The 12,711-nt window shown below is 39.8% G+C and overlaps 1 protein-coding gene across 2 annotated transcripts in view; it reads left to right on the top strand.

Annotated features, from left to right (window-relative positions):
• LOC128031481 (connector enhancer of kinase suppressor of ras 3) overlaps window positions 1-12,711 on the top strand; it is a 129,930-nt gene that overhangs the window by 100,886 nt on the left and 16,333 nt on the right. The window contains exons 21-25 of one of the 2 annotated variants that reach the window (XM_052619776.1): window positions 871-932; window positions 1,033-1,151; window positions 1,744-2,095; window positions 2,298-2,494; window positions 4,291-12,581. In XM_052619776.1, the coding sequence (XP_052475736.1) occupies window positions 871-932; window positions 1,033-1,151; window positions 1,744-2,095; window positions 2,298-2,494; window positions 4,291-4,389 (829 nt within the window). In that variant the 3' untranslated portion in view covers window positions 4,390-12,581. Of the gene's footprint in view, window positions 1-870; window positions 933-1,032; window positions 1,152-1,743; window positions 2,096-2,297; window positions 2,495-4,290; window positions 12,582-12,711 lie in introns of those variants that run through there. The other variant, XM_052619775.1, reaches the window with a different exon arrangement.

The raw sequence follows: 12,711 nt of genomic DNA, 5'->3' as shown, positions 1-12,711 counted from the left end.
GTCTCCAGCCTCCCTCAGGATGAAGAAATAGCTACTCCAGAGGTGGAAGTTAAATATTTACCAGACAGGGTCCTCTACCAAACGTTCGCTGTTCACTCGCAAAATGTGTTTCCCAGGTCTGTCAGTCATCTTATCCAACTCACCACCAGATCGTGATCAGTTCTCTAAGAAGGCCAGATACTCTGAAATGTGCATAAGCACAGAACAAAATGAGAGTCAGAGTCTTCCCCTCTGTTCTACAAAGTCACACTGAGCCGACCCTCTCAGGCTAAACTAGGCTAAACTCCAAAAATGTCGGGACTTGTTTCTCAGCCTGGATGACTCCAGAGAAGGACAGAGTCCAATCACTGTATCAAAAGGTATCACAGTCTCCTGTGTGTGTGGAATTCCTCTTGAAGATGGCAAGGTCCCACATTATTCTTTCAAGCCAAAATGGCCCCCGTATCCCTCTCTCTTACTTTGTCTGGCCTTTTACCTGGGACCAATTTGCAGAGGGAGACTCTACCAGGAGCTGGTAGCTCTGGACAACACAACTCCTAGGGAGCTCTTGTTTTTACAAATGACAAACATGAACATTGGTTTCTGACAGTTCAAGACAAACAGCAAAGAGCAGCATGTATGATCTTTTCTGACTGAAAGCTGTATACGCTGTCATTTTGCATATCTGGATTTACTGACATTGCGTTGATATCTTTGGGGTTTCTTTAGAGAAGGCTTGTGATTGAATATAGCAGATGGAAACTTAACATTAAATAAATATTTTAATTAATAAAGAATGGTGCTCGACAGTGTATAAAAGCATTCATTTTGACAGTCATTATGTTGGTAATTGGTAAGTTGGTAATGCGTTTTAATGTTTTGTGATTTCAGATGGCTGAATAAACTTGGTCTGGCATCTATTCGGTATGAACCCACAGAGGCTCAAACAGCTGGTAAGTGGTGTGAGTTAGTGTACTAGTGTTACAAAGTAATCCTAAAAATATAAATCTATTTACATTTATTTATTGCATTTTTTGTTTTTCTAATGCACAGAATGCTACAGTGAAGCCAGTGATCACGAGGAGTCCACTGAAACTCCTCCACCGCCGTACTCCGAGCACTACACCCAAGCTGTAGCAAATGCCAGTGGTCCATTAGCCACAGTGCATCAGGCAAGTTCACAGATGCATAGTCTATGCGGCCTTGTCCTCATGCTAAAGGCCTCAAGTTTCTGAATTTTTACATTGGTTGCATCCACACAGCAGCAGAATATGATTGTCAGTTGTGTTTAAAGTGTAAAATATGACTGTTTACACACATCTTGGTTGTAAAAAAGAGTGACATGTGTGTTCTATCACTGAACTGACTTACAGCTGACACATTTTCAGGGCGTACAGTATCATTTTGATAACGTTTAGTAAATAAGTTTAGCAATAAGTTTTTTGTTTTGTTTTTTTGTACTAGTGGTCTGCCATTTCATAGAGCATGGTAGCTGTCAATGAGGTTAATGGTGTAATTCAATACTATTTCGAGAATAAAAAGAACAAGGGTTCTCAGTTCTGGCCCTCAAGATCCGCTTTCCTCCTGAGTCTAGCTCCAACCTTGATCAAACTCACCTGTCTGTAAATTTCTAGTTATCTTAAATATCTTGGTTAGCTTGTTCAGTTGTTTTTGATTAGGGAACTATGTTGGAAATTTTGTAGACATTTGCCACTTTACTTAATATTATACTAAGTATGTCATTATGTCATCTTCTCCATTTAGGGAAGCATTCCTCCTCAATATTCCTCTCCTGTTCCTGGTGAAACTACTGGAACCCTCTCCTCTCCTGTCAGTACAATGACATCCCACAGCTCTGTCTCATCTCTGGCTAAGCATAGACGATCTTGGCTAGACTTTGTCTCCCAGGCAACACCTACTGCTGGTGAAACTGTGGTCTGCTCTGCTTTGGTCCATACAATGAGCACTACAATAAAGGAAACCTCACAACATAGTGAAACCATAGCTCCATCTCAAGACTCCCTTGGAGGCTCATCCAACACATCACCTATGGCTATATCCACAGAGCCAGAGGAACCAGAAACACAGCTGATCTTAACTGACACCAGATCTGAAAGTAAGCAAGTTAGGGAACCATTTTTACCATCAGATTTATACTAAGGAATTATATTGTTCAGCCAGTGGCATGAATGCTGATCAATTCGGAGCACATTAGAAGTATTTGCTGTAGGTCTATCAATCTATCAAAACTTTGTTTTAAGTTTGATTGCTTAGGTAAAACATCTTTCTTGCTATAAAATTCATAATTGTTTTAATAGTTCTAGATGGACAGGAAGGAACTTATGATGAGATGGAAAGATTGTACTTACATTTGAAAAGAGCGAGTTTGTCTCCAACGGGTGAGCGGAAGCCATCATCAAAATGGGAATTACGAGCCTCATTTATAAAGCGTTCCAAAAACCAGACACTCAATGTGAAGATACATCTCATCAGAACTCTCAACAGCACGCTAAAGGTTAGACATTCAGATGAACCTTTTCTAACATATGAAAAAAATTGTCTTACAATTTTGTCTCTCAGTATTTATTCATCATATCATGAAAACCAAAATGCAAGTCACAAGTACTGCTGATTAAAAATATACCCACTAGGGTTGTCACAAATTTGTAGCCAATATCTATCAGTTAAGTTATTTAGTCTTTTTTTCTTACACAAGAGACTGTATGTCATGACTATTCTGTGGTTTTGCTAATCGTTCACAATTTACACTTAGATATAAAAAATATTTACTCATGACAGTTCTTCTGCACAAATATATATATATACATAAAGTCATTATATGCAGGCAAATTGTCATGGTCCTCTGCCAAAGAGTGTCACAAATGTACACACAACAGAGAGATCCAATTTGCAGTGTTTTATTTGGAGAATCCTATAATCATAATCCAGACAAGCAAGAGGTCAATATCAATAAAATAAGTAAAAAAAATAAAATAAAAAAAAAACAAACACCAGGGAATACGAAAAGCAGGTTGACATAAACCGAGGACTCTAAGAAACTGATAAGAAACTCTAAACTCTAAGAAACAAACAGGGTATATATAGACAGGTGAAATTATGAAAATTGGAACAGCTGAGTGCAATTAACAGGTGTGCAATTTAAAGTGATAAATCGGACAAAGGCTTGTGGGAAATGTAGTGCCTGCAGTGGGGTGACTATATGGGGAAGTGAGACCACTAGTGGACACTCAGGGATATACAGACCAGACACTGTGACAACGATAATGAGGTTGTCTCTGGATTTGAATGTGACCAAGGATCTCTGAAGGGGAACGAGGCACTGTGTCCTTGAGTGGACACAATAGGGAATGCCATCAGCATGACCATTGTCTGAAGCACATGTGAAAACACTCCAATCCATTGGACCTCACAGCCCCTGATGTCATTAGCGGTACACCCGAAGTATATGAGGGTTCCCCTTATACGGTGGACCATCTAACTTATGCACTGTTTCCACCAAAATCACCCGGAACATTTGTACCAGGAACTTTTCCCCCCCAGACCTGTTACTTTTTGTGTTTCCAACGGGGTCTAAAGTACCGGGAAGATTAGGCAAATAGTCTGGTGATGTAGGTCTGCTGATTTTGGATTTGCATCCTCGATAGTTTAGACTTTGCGCATTCGACTCGGGAGTGTGATGTCCGCGACATCACACTCCCGAGTGTGATGACAAAGAAGTCTTTTAAATATGTGGTCACACATTCTACATTGTACACAAATTAATGCCATGTCCTGGATCAGTGCCACATCAAGAATTTTAGTTTATTTTGTTTTAAAAATTAACTGTTTCGGCAGTTCAAAATAACCCATATCTTTCTAAAGTGTTCAGATCGAGAGGGTAACAGTCAGGACAGAATTTAAATCTCACGGGAATGAGCATTTTTTTTTCATTGCAGCAAGCAGGAGTTGGCATTTCAAAAAATATACAACAGGTCGCAGAATTTGGCATGTAAAAATTAATTAAGTCAACAAATAAAGTTCAGAAGAAAATTAAAGCAGGTATTTTCTTTAAAAAACCCATGCAAGTCCAACATTTGGAAACAATGGAATTAACAGTGAAAGTGGGGCACAACACCTTTTGGCTTCCTCATTTTTGTGTAAATAAATACACACTCATGCATGTATATAAGAAAATATAGATAATTATACATAATATAAATTATACAATGTATATTAAAATACATTTATATTTTATACGCATGTAAATATTTTTTTATATATAAATGTATGTTTTTGTATTTATACATACAGAATAAATGTACACAGTGCACACCCATATATTGCGTAAACTTTGTCCAATCAACAAAGAAATGGTTTCCCATGGGGACAGGGAGCAGCTGGCGGACTTGAACTTTGCAGATGACGTTGCACTACTGGCTCCCACCCGACCAGGCTTGGCAATCATTATGATGGCCTTGGAGCGGGATTCAGCAAAGATCGGGCTTCGAATCAGTGGCTCAAAAACCAAAATCATGTACTTTGGATTTGCCCCCGGATAAGTACCTGTAACCATCTACAGTACCAACAGCGAATAGAAGAGGTCGATCGATTTACCTACCTGGGCAGCGTCATGTCGGTAGACAGCGACACAGACCACAATGTTGTCTACGGTACTAGAAATGTTGCAATGGTTATGTGATGCCTCCAACCACTTTGGTCTCATGAACACCATTGCCCTTGAGACCAAGGTATGGCTGCTAAGCTCCAGCATCATTCCAACTTCCACCTATGCCAGCGAAACTTGGAAAATTACAGCAAAAACCATAAGCCGTTTTAACCCTCTGAGGTCTAAGGGTATTTATGGGGTCTGGAGAAGTTTTGTCATGCCCTGACATTTGTGTTTTTATCAGTTGCTTACAAACATCTAAATGGCTAAAGTCTAATATCACTGTAATCAGCACAAATTGGGCTATAATAATATGCAAGCAGCATGTATGTACATGATTGTGTTTTTGAAGGGAATTTTTTTTTTATGTGTGGTTAATGAAAAAAAAAATTACTTTAAAAATGTTAAATCACTTGAATAAGGCCATAAAACACATACAGAACATTGGTTTCCGGGCTTTTGAGAACTGGTAGCCTAGAATTTTTATTTCTAAATGATGTGAAAATCCTCTTGTTTACTCACTCACAGAAAACAATATATTGATTTAAATTTTCTAAGACACTTTTTGTTCATAAAAGTCATATGCGAGTAGGTGTCAACTATCATGAATATCATTGTGATATACATCTGAGAAGATAAAGGCCCGCATAATGAGCTGCAAAATGAGCCTTTCAGTCAGCTGTGTGACTGAGAGGGCAGAGTTAAAAGAAAGAACGTGAGGACAAAATAGTTTATTTAGAATATATTTAATTATCCCACAACATAATTTAATATTCACTTGCAAGTGCAGTTAAACAGTTTATTAGGAAAAATCAAAGCTGACTTTTATAACTGATTTTTTTTTTTTCATCATTACGCCAGTCACACAATCCTTCAGAAATCCTTTTAACAATCTGAATCTTTTGAATGGTATAGTAGTGTATATTGTTATTGAAACTTCATAATGTTTCACTTGATTATACATTTATTCAGGAATTATAGGTTGGAAAAACTAGTACAAAATATATATATATATATATATATATAAAATAGACTTACTCATGTTTATGATCTCTGCTGAATAAAGCGATTCATTCTTTTTTTCTGAGGAAATCTCAAATCCTGAGATAATCCACATCACATCTTTTTGGGGTGAATTATGTCTAATTCTTCTCATCGCGAAGCAAACAGTCAAATAAAAAAAAAACTTGAACAGTCTCACTACGTTGTGTTCTGTATGGGCGTATTCAAGCCGCGTGCTTCAGTAACACACATTATAATCTCAAAAGCAAGTGGGCATGGTCACATTAGAAGAAAATGAAGGGAAACGAGAAAACGGTCATTGCTTTGTTTTCATATGGATTATTTTATCACAGAATATTTGTTTTCGGAAGTACTTGTTTAGTTTAAAAGTAGACATGTCAAGCTTTCTATAGATATATCTCTCATGTCTCTTCGTTGAGTATTCACTGAGTTACAGTTTTTATGAGTTTACATTTTAATGACGTATTTCTAAATGAAGATCACCGCAGAAAAAGGCTTCAGACAGCACACCTTGTTTGTTATCTTTATTTCATAAATGCACAAATTTTTTTAGTTATTATGTCTGTATACAAAAAAGTAGACCCTTTAAAGATTCGATTGATGTATGGCTCTTATCTGTACGATCAAAACTTGACGATCAAACGTGTAATTTAAGTTCTTTTCGGGGTTATCAGGAGAAAATGACTCAAAACACGTATACACGTTAATCGACTTCAAAGGGTTAATACGTTACAACAACGATGCCGTAGGTGTATCCTGAAGATCACATATCAAGATCGGGTGACTAACGAGTAAGTGCATTGTGTCCACTAACAAATATTGTGCTCGAGCTTCGAATGCAGTTTGCCAGACACATTCTCAGGCAGCCGCCAACCAGTTTCCCACGAATGGCCATGCTTTGGAACCCCCAGCAAGGAAGGAGGAAGCAAGGACACCACAAGATCACGTGGCGGAAAACATTCATTGAGGACCTGATATATTTTGGAGCAAAATAATGAATCGGCGAAACAACTTTTTATTTTTTAGGCGTGTGCAGGAAATGGGCTACAGAGAAGCAGAACTGGACTGTTGCTCAGTGGTCCAAATTACTTTTTTCGGATGAAAGCAAATTTTGCATGTCATTCGGAAATCAAGGTCTGGAGGAAGACTGGGGAGAAGGAAATGCCAAAATGCCTGAAGTCCAGTGTCAAGTACCCACAGTCAGTGATGGTCTGGGGTGCCATGTCAGCTGCTGGTGTTGGTCCACTGTGTTTTATCAAGGGCAGGGTCAATGCAGCTAGCTATCAGGAGATTTTGTAGCACTTCATGCTTCCATCTGCTGAAAAGCTTTATGGAGATGAAGATTTTGTTTTTCAGCATGACATGGCACCTGCTCATAGTGCCAAAACCACTGGTAAATGGTTTACTGACCATGGTATTACTGTGCTCAATTGGCCTGCCAACTCTCCTGACCTGAACCCCATAGAGAATCTGTGGGATATTGTGAAGAGAAAGTTGAGAGACGCAAGACCCAACACTCTGGATGAGCTTAAGGCCGCTATCGAAGCATCCTGGGCCTCCATAACACCTCAGCAGTGCCACAGGCTGATTGCCTCCATGCCACGCCGCATTGAAGCAGTCATTTCTGCAAAAGGATTCCCGACCAAGTATCGAGTGCATAACTGAACATAATTATTTGAAGGTTGATTTTTGTGTATTAAAAACACTTTTCTTTTATTGGTCGGATGAAATATGCTAATTTTTTTGAGATAGGAAGTTTGGGTTGTCATGAGCTGTATGCCAAAATCATCAGTATTAAAACAATAAAAGACCTGAAATATTTCAGTTAGTGTGCAATGAATCTAAAATATATGAAAGTTTAATTTTTATAATTAAATTGTGGAAATAATGAACTTTTATCACAATATGTTAATATGTTATAAGGACCTGTATATTGGTGAGCAGACCTTAAATTCATCAAGTATTCCCTGCGCCAATGAGTCCAAAATTAGTTTAACAGCCTCTGACTGTATTTTCATCTTTTTGTCAAGGTCTCTTGACTCTGAGCAGTTGGATGAGTAATGCAATGGTTTTGGGTGGGAAAGATGTAAGTCTTTTGCTGACCAGAAAATGAGCAGGAGTCGGTGGCTGAAGTTTCATTCATTTTGTTGTGAATGTAAGTTAGGGGTCTTGAATTTAGCACATAATCCACTTCAGTTAACATGGTAGCTAACTCTTCAAAATTGTATCAAGGTTTTCCCCAAGATTTCCCTAAGAATCCACAACATGTTCCCAGAAACTGCCCCACCAGACTGCTTCAAATAGGTAATTCCAGGTTATTCCTCTTTCAGCAGAGAAAATTCCCCTCCTTGCAATGAGCCTCTTTAATGCTAAAAGGACGTTCTCTGTACTCAAATTTATGGCCCTAGTGACTGCACAAATGCCATAAAACTGGTATTCGCCATGAGCAGCCCAGCAAAATCCACACCAGTGGTTTCAAATGGGGGTGATTCAATGACTCTGTCTCTCAAAAGGGTGCAGTAGCCTGTTGTGCTGGTTAAGCCTTAAACCTCTTGTAGACGGGACACCTTCCGATTATTTGCTCAACAAGCTGTCTACCCTTTAAGATCCAGAATCTGTCTCTGACCTGAATGAGCATATCTCTTATACCTGAATGCAAAACCTTCTCATGACACTTTTGAATCAACAATTCACAATACCTGTGTTTATACTTTAGCATCCATGGGTTCTGCTCTCTAAATTTGAGATCAGATAGCTGCAGCCTTCCTCCCACACTGATCAGGCCTTTCTCATCAAGGAATGGTATAAGTTATTTGATCTTTGAGTTTTTTTGTACACTCTGTCCTTCCCTGAGCGATTTAATTTCTCTTTCAAATGTATCCGCTTGAGTAACTCTGACCCAATACACTTCAGCTGCCATTAACTCTTCTGCAGAAAGTTCTCCAGGGTTCTTTATGCTTGAGCGTGTATTAGTGAGGAATCTTTTTACCCATGCTGTTATTCTGAGAACAGTACTGAATTTACTGTATCTGCATAGATCAAGCAACATCTCTTTTGTGTCTGCTGCTGAACTGTACTGTGAATTGGAATTTAGATCTGAGTTTTGCGTTTACCTCTTCTTCTGGAAGCTCTTCTTCTGCTGAGACTTCTGGATTCACTGACTTTAGAAATTTGGGTCCATTCCACCACATCTGATTATCAATCAAACTGTTGACTTATTGTCCTCTTGTTGGCAGGTCTGTTGGATTATGTTTGCCATCACAGTGTGACCGTGATTCGGGTTTAGTGAGGTTTTGAATCTCTGTCACTCGATTTGCCACAAAAGGCTTCCATTTACGCACCGAACTATGGGTCTAGTTCAAGACTATCATTGAGTCTGTCCACATATGAAGATGGTTTTCTGATCTTTAGAACCTTTAACAGATTATGGGCTAGCCAAAGATCACATTAGCTCCAGTTGAGGAAGCATCAATTTATTTAGTGAAGCAACTCTGGACTTTGAGGCTACCAGAGTTTAAATAATTTCTGCAGTCTTACTCTTGACTTGCAGATATCTAAATGCACAGTAAATTCTTTCATTTGCATCGCAAAAGACATATAGCCTGACTGTCTCTCCTTGATGATTTGTCAAGATGTGATACTATCTAGGTATAGCCACGAGGTGTAGCTGTGGCAACTCATCACACCACTGTTTCCATTTGTGGGTTAAATCTGGGGGTAGTTCTTCATCCCACTTTTAGACCTCGCTCACACATTTCCTGAAACAGACATTTTACATGGATTGTATATGGTATTAGGAAACATATTGGATCAAATTTATGTGATGAGATTTGAAGAACACTCCTCTTAGTACTCTCTTTCCTTTCCAGAACATCCAGCACTTGCCACAAGTCAAACACAAAATCGTCATGGTCATGCCTCCATTTCAGTCCCAACACTTTCAATGCAGTGTTGAGTGTCTCTGAATCTGCTGGGCTTTCATTCTGTTTTTTGTAAATTTTGTTCTTAGGTCAGAGTAGTTGGTCATCCATTTCCATAGCTCCATTCCTGCAGCAGACAAGATGGCATTTGCTTGTGTTGAGATAAAACAAGCTTCATCCACATTAGACAAGCTCACAATGAGATCGTCCACATACAGTGATTCCCGAAATAATGCTACAGTCGATGGCTGTTCAGACTCATACTGTCTGAGATGAGTTCTTATTGTCACTGTCAACAGAAAGGGATTAGATGTAACTCCAAACACAACTCTGTTCATTCTCATGATGCAAGGCTCCAGGTTCTCTGGTGAGGAATCTTAGGTCCATAAGAACCTCACAAAGTCTCTATCCCTTTCTTTCAGTCCTATTTGCAGAAAATTATTTGCAATATTAGCTGTGGAGGCAACTTTGTGAAGGTGGAATTTAATAAGCATATGAAGTAAGTCTGGGTTTAAGATGGGCCTGATAAGTAAACAATTGTTGAGGGAGATTGAACCCTCTTTCGTATGAAGAAGCATCAAACACAATTCTCAGTTTGGTTGTTTGCTTATCATCTCGGATTACTGGATGGTGTGGCATGTAATACTTCACTGTGCTAGTCTGTTCTACAGTTGATGTGTTCTTTACCTCTTCACATATCTCTTGCTTCAGATATTCTTGAATCACATCATTATCTCTCTAATAGAGCACATTGTCAGTTCTAAATCTTTTCTTTAGAGTTTCAAACCTTTTTCTTGCAACGTTCCTGCTGTCTTCAAGTTCTGAAGTGTCTCTGTCATGTTTCCATGGCAAATCCACTAGGTAGCATCCACACTGTCTGTTCAAAGGTCTGTAGAGCTTCAACTTCTTCTATACTAGGTGTTTTGTCATGTACGATGCAGAGAGATTCAATAATGGCCATACTAGAGCTGTAATCAGGCCATGAAAGTTAGACCCAACAGGACCTGAGCCTGACAGGTTTTGGCCCAAGCCTGACAAGTACATTTTGACTGACAGCTTTTTAAAAGCCCGAACCCGTTTACAGCCCCACATTATTCAAATGTGTGCACACACACAGCTCTTTTGCAAGAATGAGTCATTTATAAATGTTTTAACATAATTTATTCATAACTAACGTAGACTAGACCACTTGGAAGTTGGAATAAAGAAATAAAATAAGTCTTCTGTGACATCTTAACATCTCGGCACTCTGAATAGGCATAGGCTCATTTAGCCTATAAATAGACCACGCACCAATAAAAATGAATCTTTTTTAATAAATTAAATTAAGATAAATTTTTAATTAAGATGGGTATTTTGCAATAACGAAATTAAGATAAAGGCTCCGCCGGATTTGCTTCGCCACTAGCAGCTGAGATTTAGTAAAATAATAATGCCAACATTAGCGTAAATACTCTGCTACATTATGCATTTAAGACTTAGTGAATATTTAGTTATCATTTGAAAAACCTTTACTCACAGAGATTAGGCTAAGCCTACATGTTTTTGTGGAGGAAAATTATTGAATCCATTGTAAATGGATTTAGCGCGTTCCTGCACTCACTGATGGTGCATCATTAACTCTTTATTGTCATTATAAACATGGTCATAACTTTTCCACACCTCAGACTTTGCTTTAGTTGCTGGTGCAACCAAAACGTAATCGCCAGAGCCAAGCCTCCGTTACACCTACTCAGCATCCATTTTCGCATCTTTCTGGTACTAATCGAAACACATCACATGACCACTCGTTTACCTTGCAAACCGGAGCGCAAGCCCGAGCCCGCGTAAGATGATATAAATTAAGCCCAAACCCGACCGAACCCGTCGGGTCCCATCGGGTACCGTCGTGTTCGGGCAAAGATCTTCAGCTCTAGGCCATACATGTGGTTTCCATTCCACATGAGTTTGAAACAATACCTTGAATGGCCCAGCCAACTTCTCACCAGCCTTTCATGAACAAAACTTTGTTTACTACCTCCATCTATCAAACACCATACAATCTTTTTCCCTCTTGGACCCTGAGTCCATGCTTTTTGCTGTCTGCAGCAACACTGTGTTTGATTCTCTTGATTTGATATTTACTATACTTGATACAGATGAAACCACAGTGTTTGTCTTCATGCCATAAGTTTCTGTTCCCCCTCAAGGGAACTTCGAACTGCGTCCTCTGAAGGGACACTATGGGGAACACCTCGTCGTGACCCGTGTCTGAAGCATACTTTGAAAAAACGCCAACTCGTTGGCCGGCGACAGCGTCTGACGTCACTACCGGCGCGACTATAAATAAGCGACCGGAGAGCACGTCATTTATCTTCTTCGTCTTCATTTGACTGTTTTGTTTGAAGTGTGCGTCTGAGAAACGACCACGGTAAGAGCGATCTTTACTTTTGTTATCATGGCTTCCACTAGCAAGGCGTTTAGACAGTGCGTGCATCCGTGTCAGCGTTATTTGACACCGGATGACACACACAGTCTTTGCGTTTTTTGTTTGGGCGAAGAGCACGCGCGCGATGTCCTTGAGGGGGCGATCTGCGTGCACTGTGAGCGTTTTTCCATGAAAAAGCTCCGCTCTCGTTTGTCTCTCTTTTCGAGGAAAGAGGGACAGCCATCTGTCTCCCGCGGCTCAGGACCCGCCGCTGTTGAGGCACGGAGGAGAATGAGCTCGTGGGGATCACAGGTGGACCTCGTTGAAGAGTTTAGAGAGGGACTTTCCCTTTCTCGCTCTTCGGCGGCGGACGAGAATGAACTTCAGGAGGAAGACGTGTTATCATTAACCCTTTCTGATACTGAAGTTAGTGCTCTGCTGGGTTCTACCCAGGAAGAGCAGGAGATGTCTGAGGTTGGCGAAGAAGCTGAGGCTGATCCTTCTCAATCCTCCTGCCCTGCGTATGAGGAGCTGTTAGAGGTTATGGATCGTGCCACAGCAAAGTTAAACTTGCCATGGAAACGTACAAGCCCAGGTGAGCCTTCCATTCTTGCCTGATTTACATGCGGAAATCAAGAAAGAATGGAAGAGGCCATTTTCTTCTCGCATCCATCGGTTTCAGCATACAAGTTATGCTAACATCGAGGGCAATGGCT

Source organism: Carassius gibelio, chromosome A17, assembly GCF_023724105.1.
Source record: "Carassius gibelio isolate Cgi1373 ecotype wild population from Czech Republic chromosome A17, carGib1.2-hapl.c, whole genome shotgun sequence".
Taxonomy (NCBI): domain Eukaryota; kingdom Metazoa; phylum Chordata; class Actinopteri; order Cypriniformes; family Cyprinidae; genus Carassius; species Carassius gibelio.
This window is presented reverse-complemented; position numbering and strand designations above follow the sequence as displayed.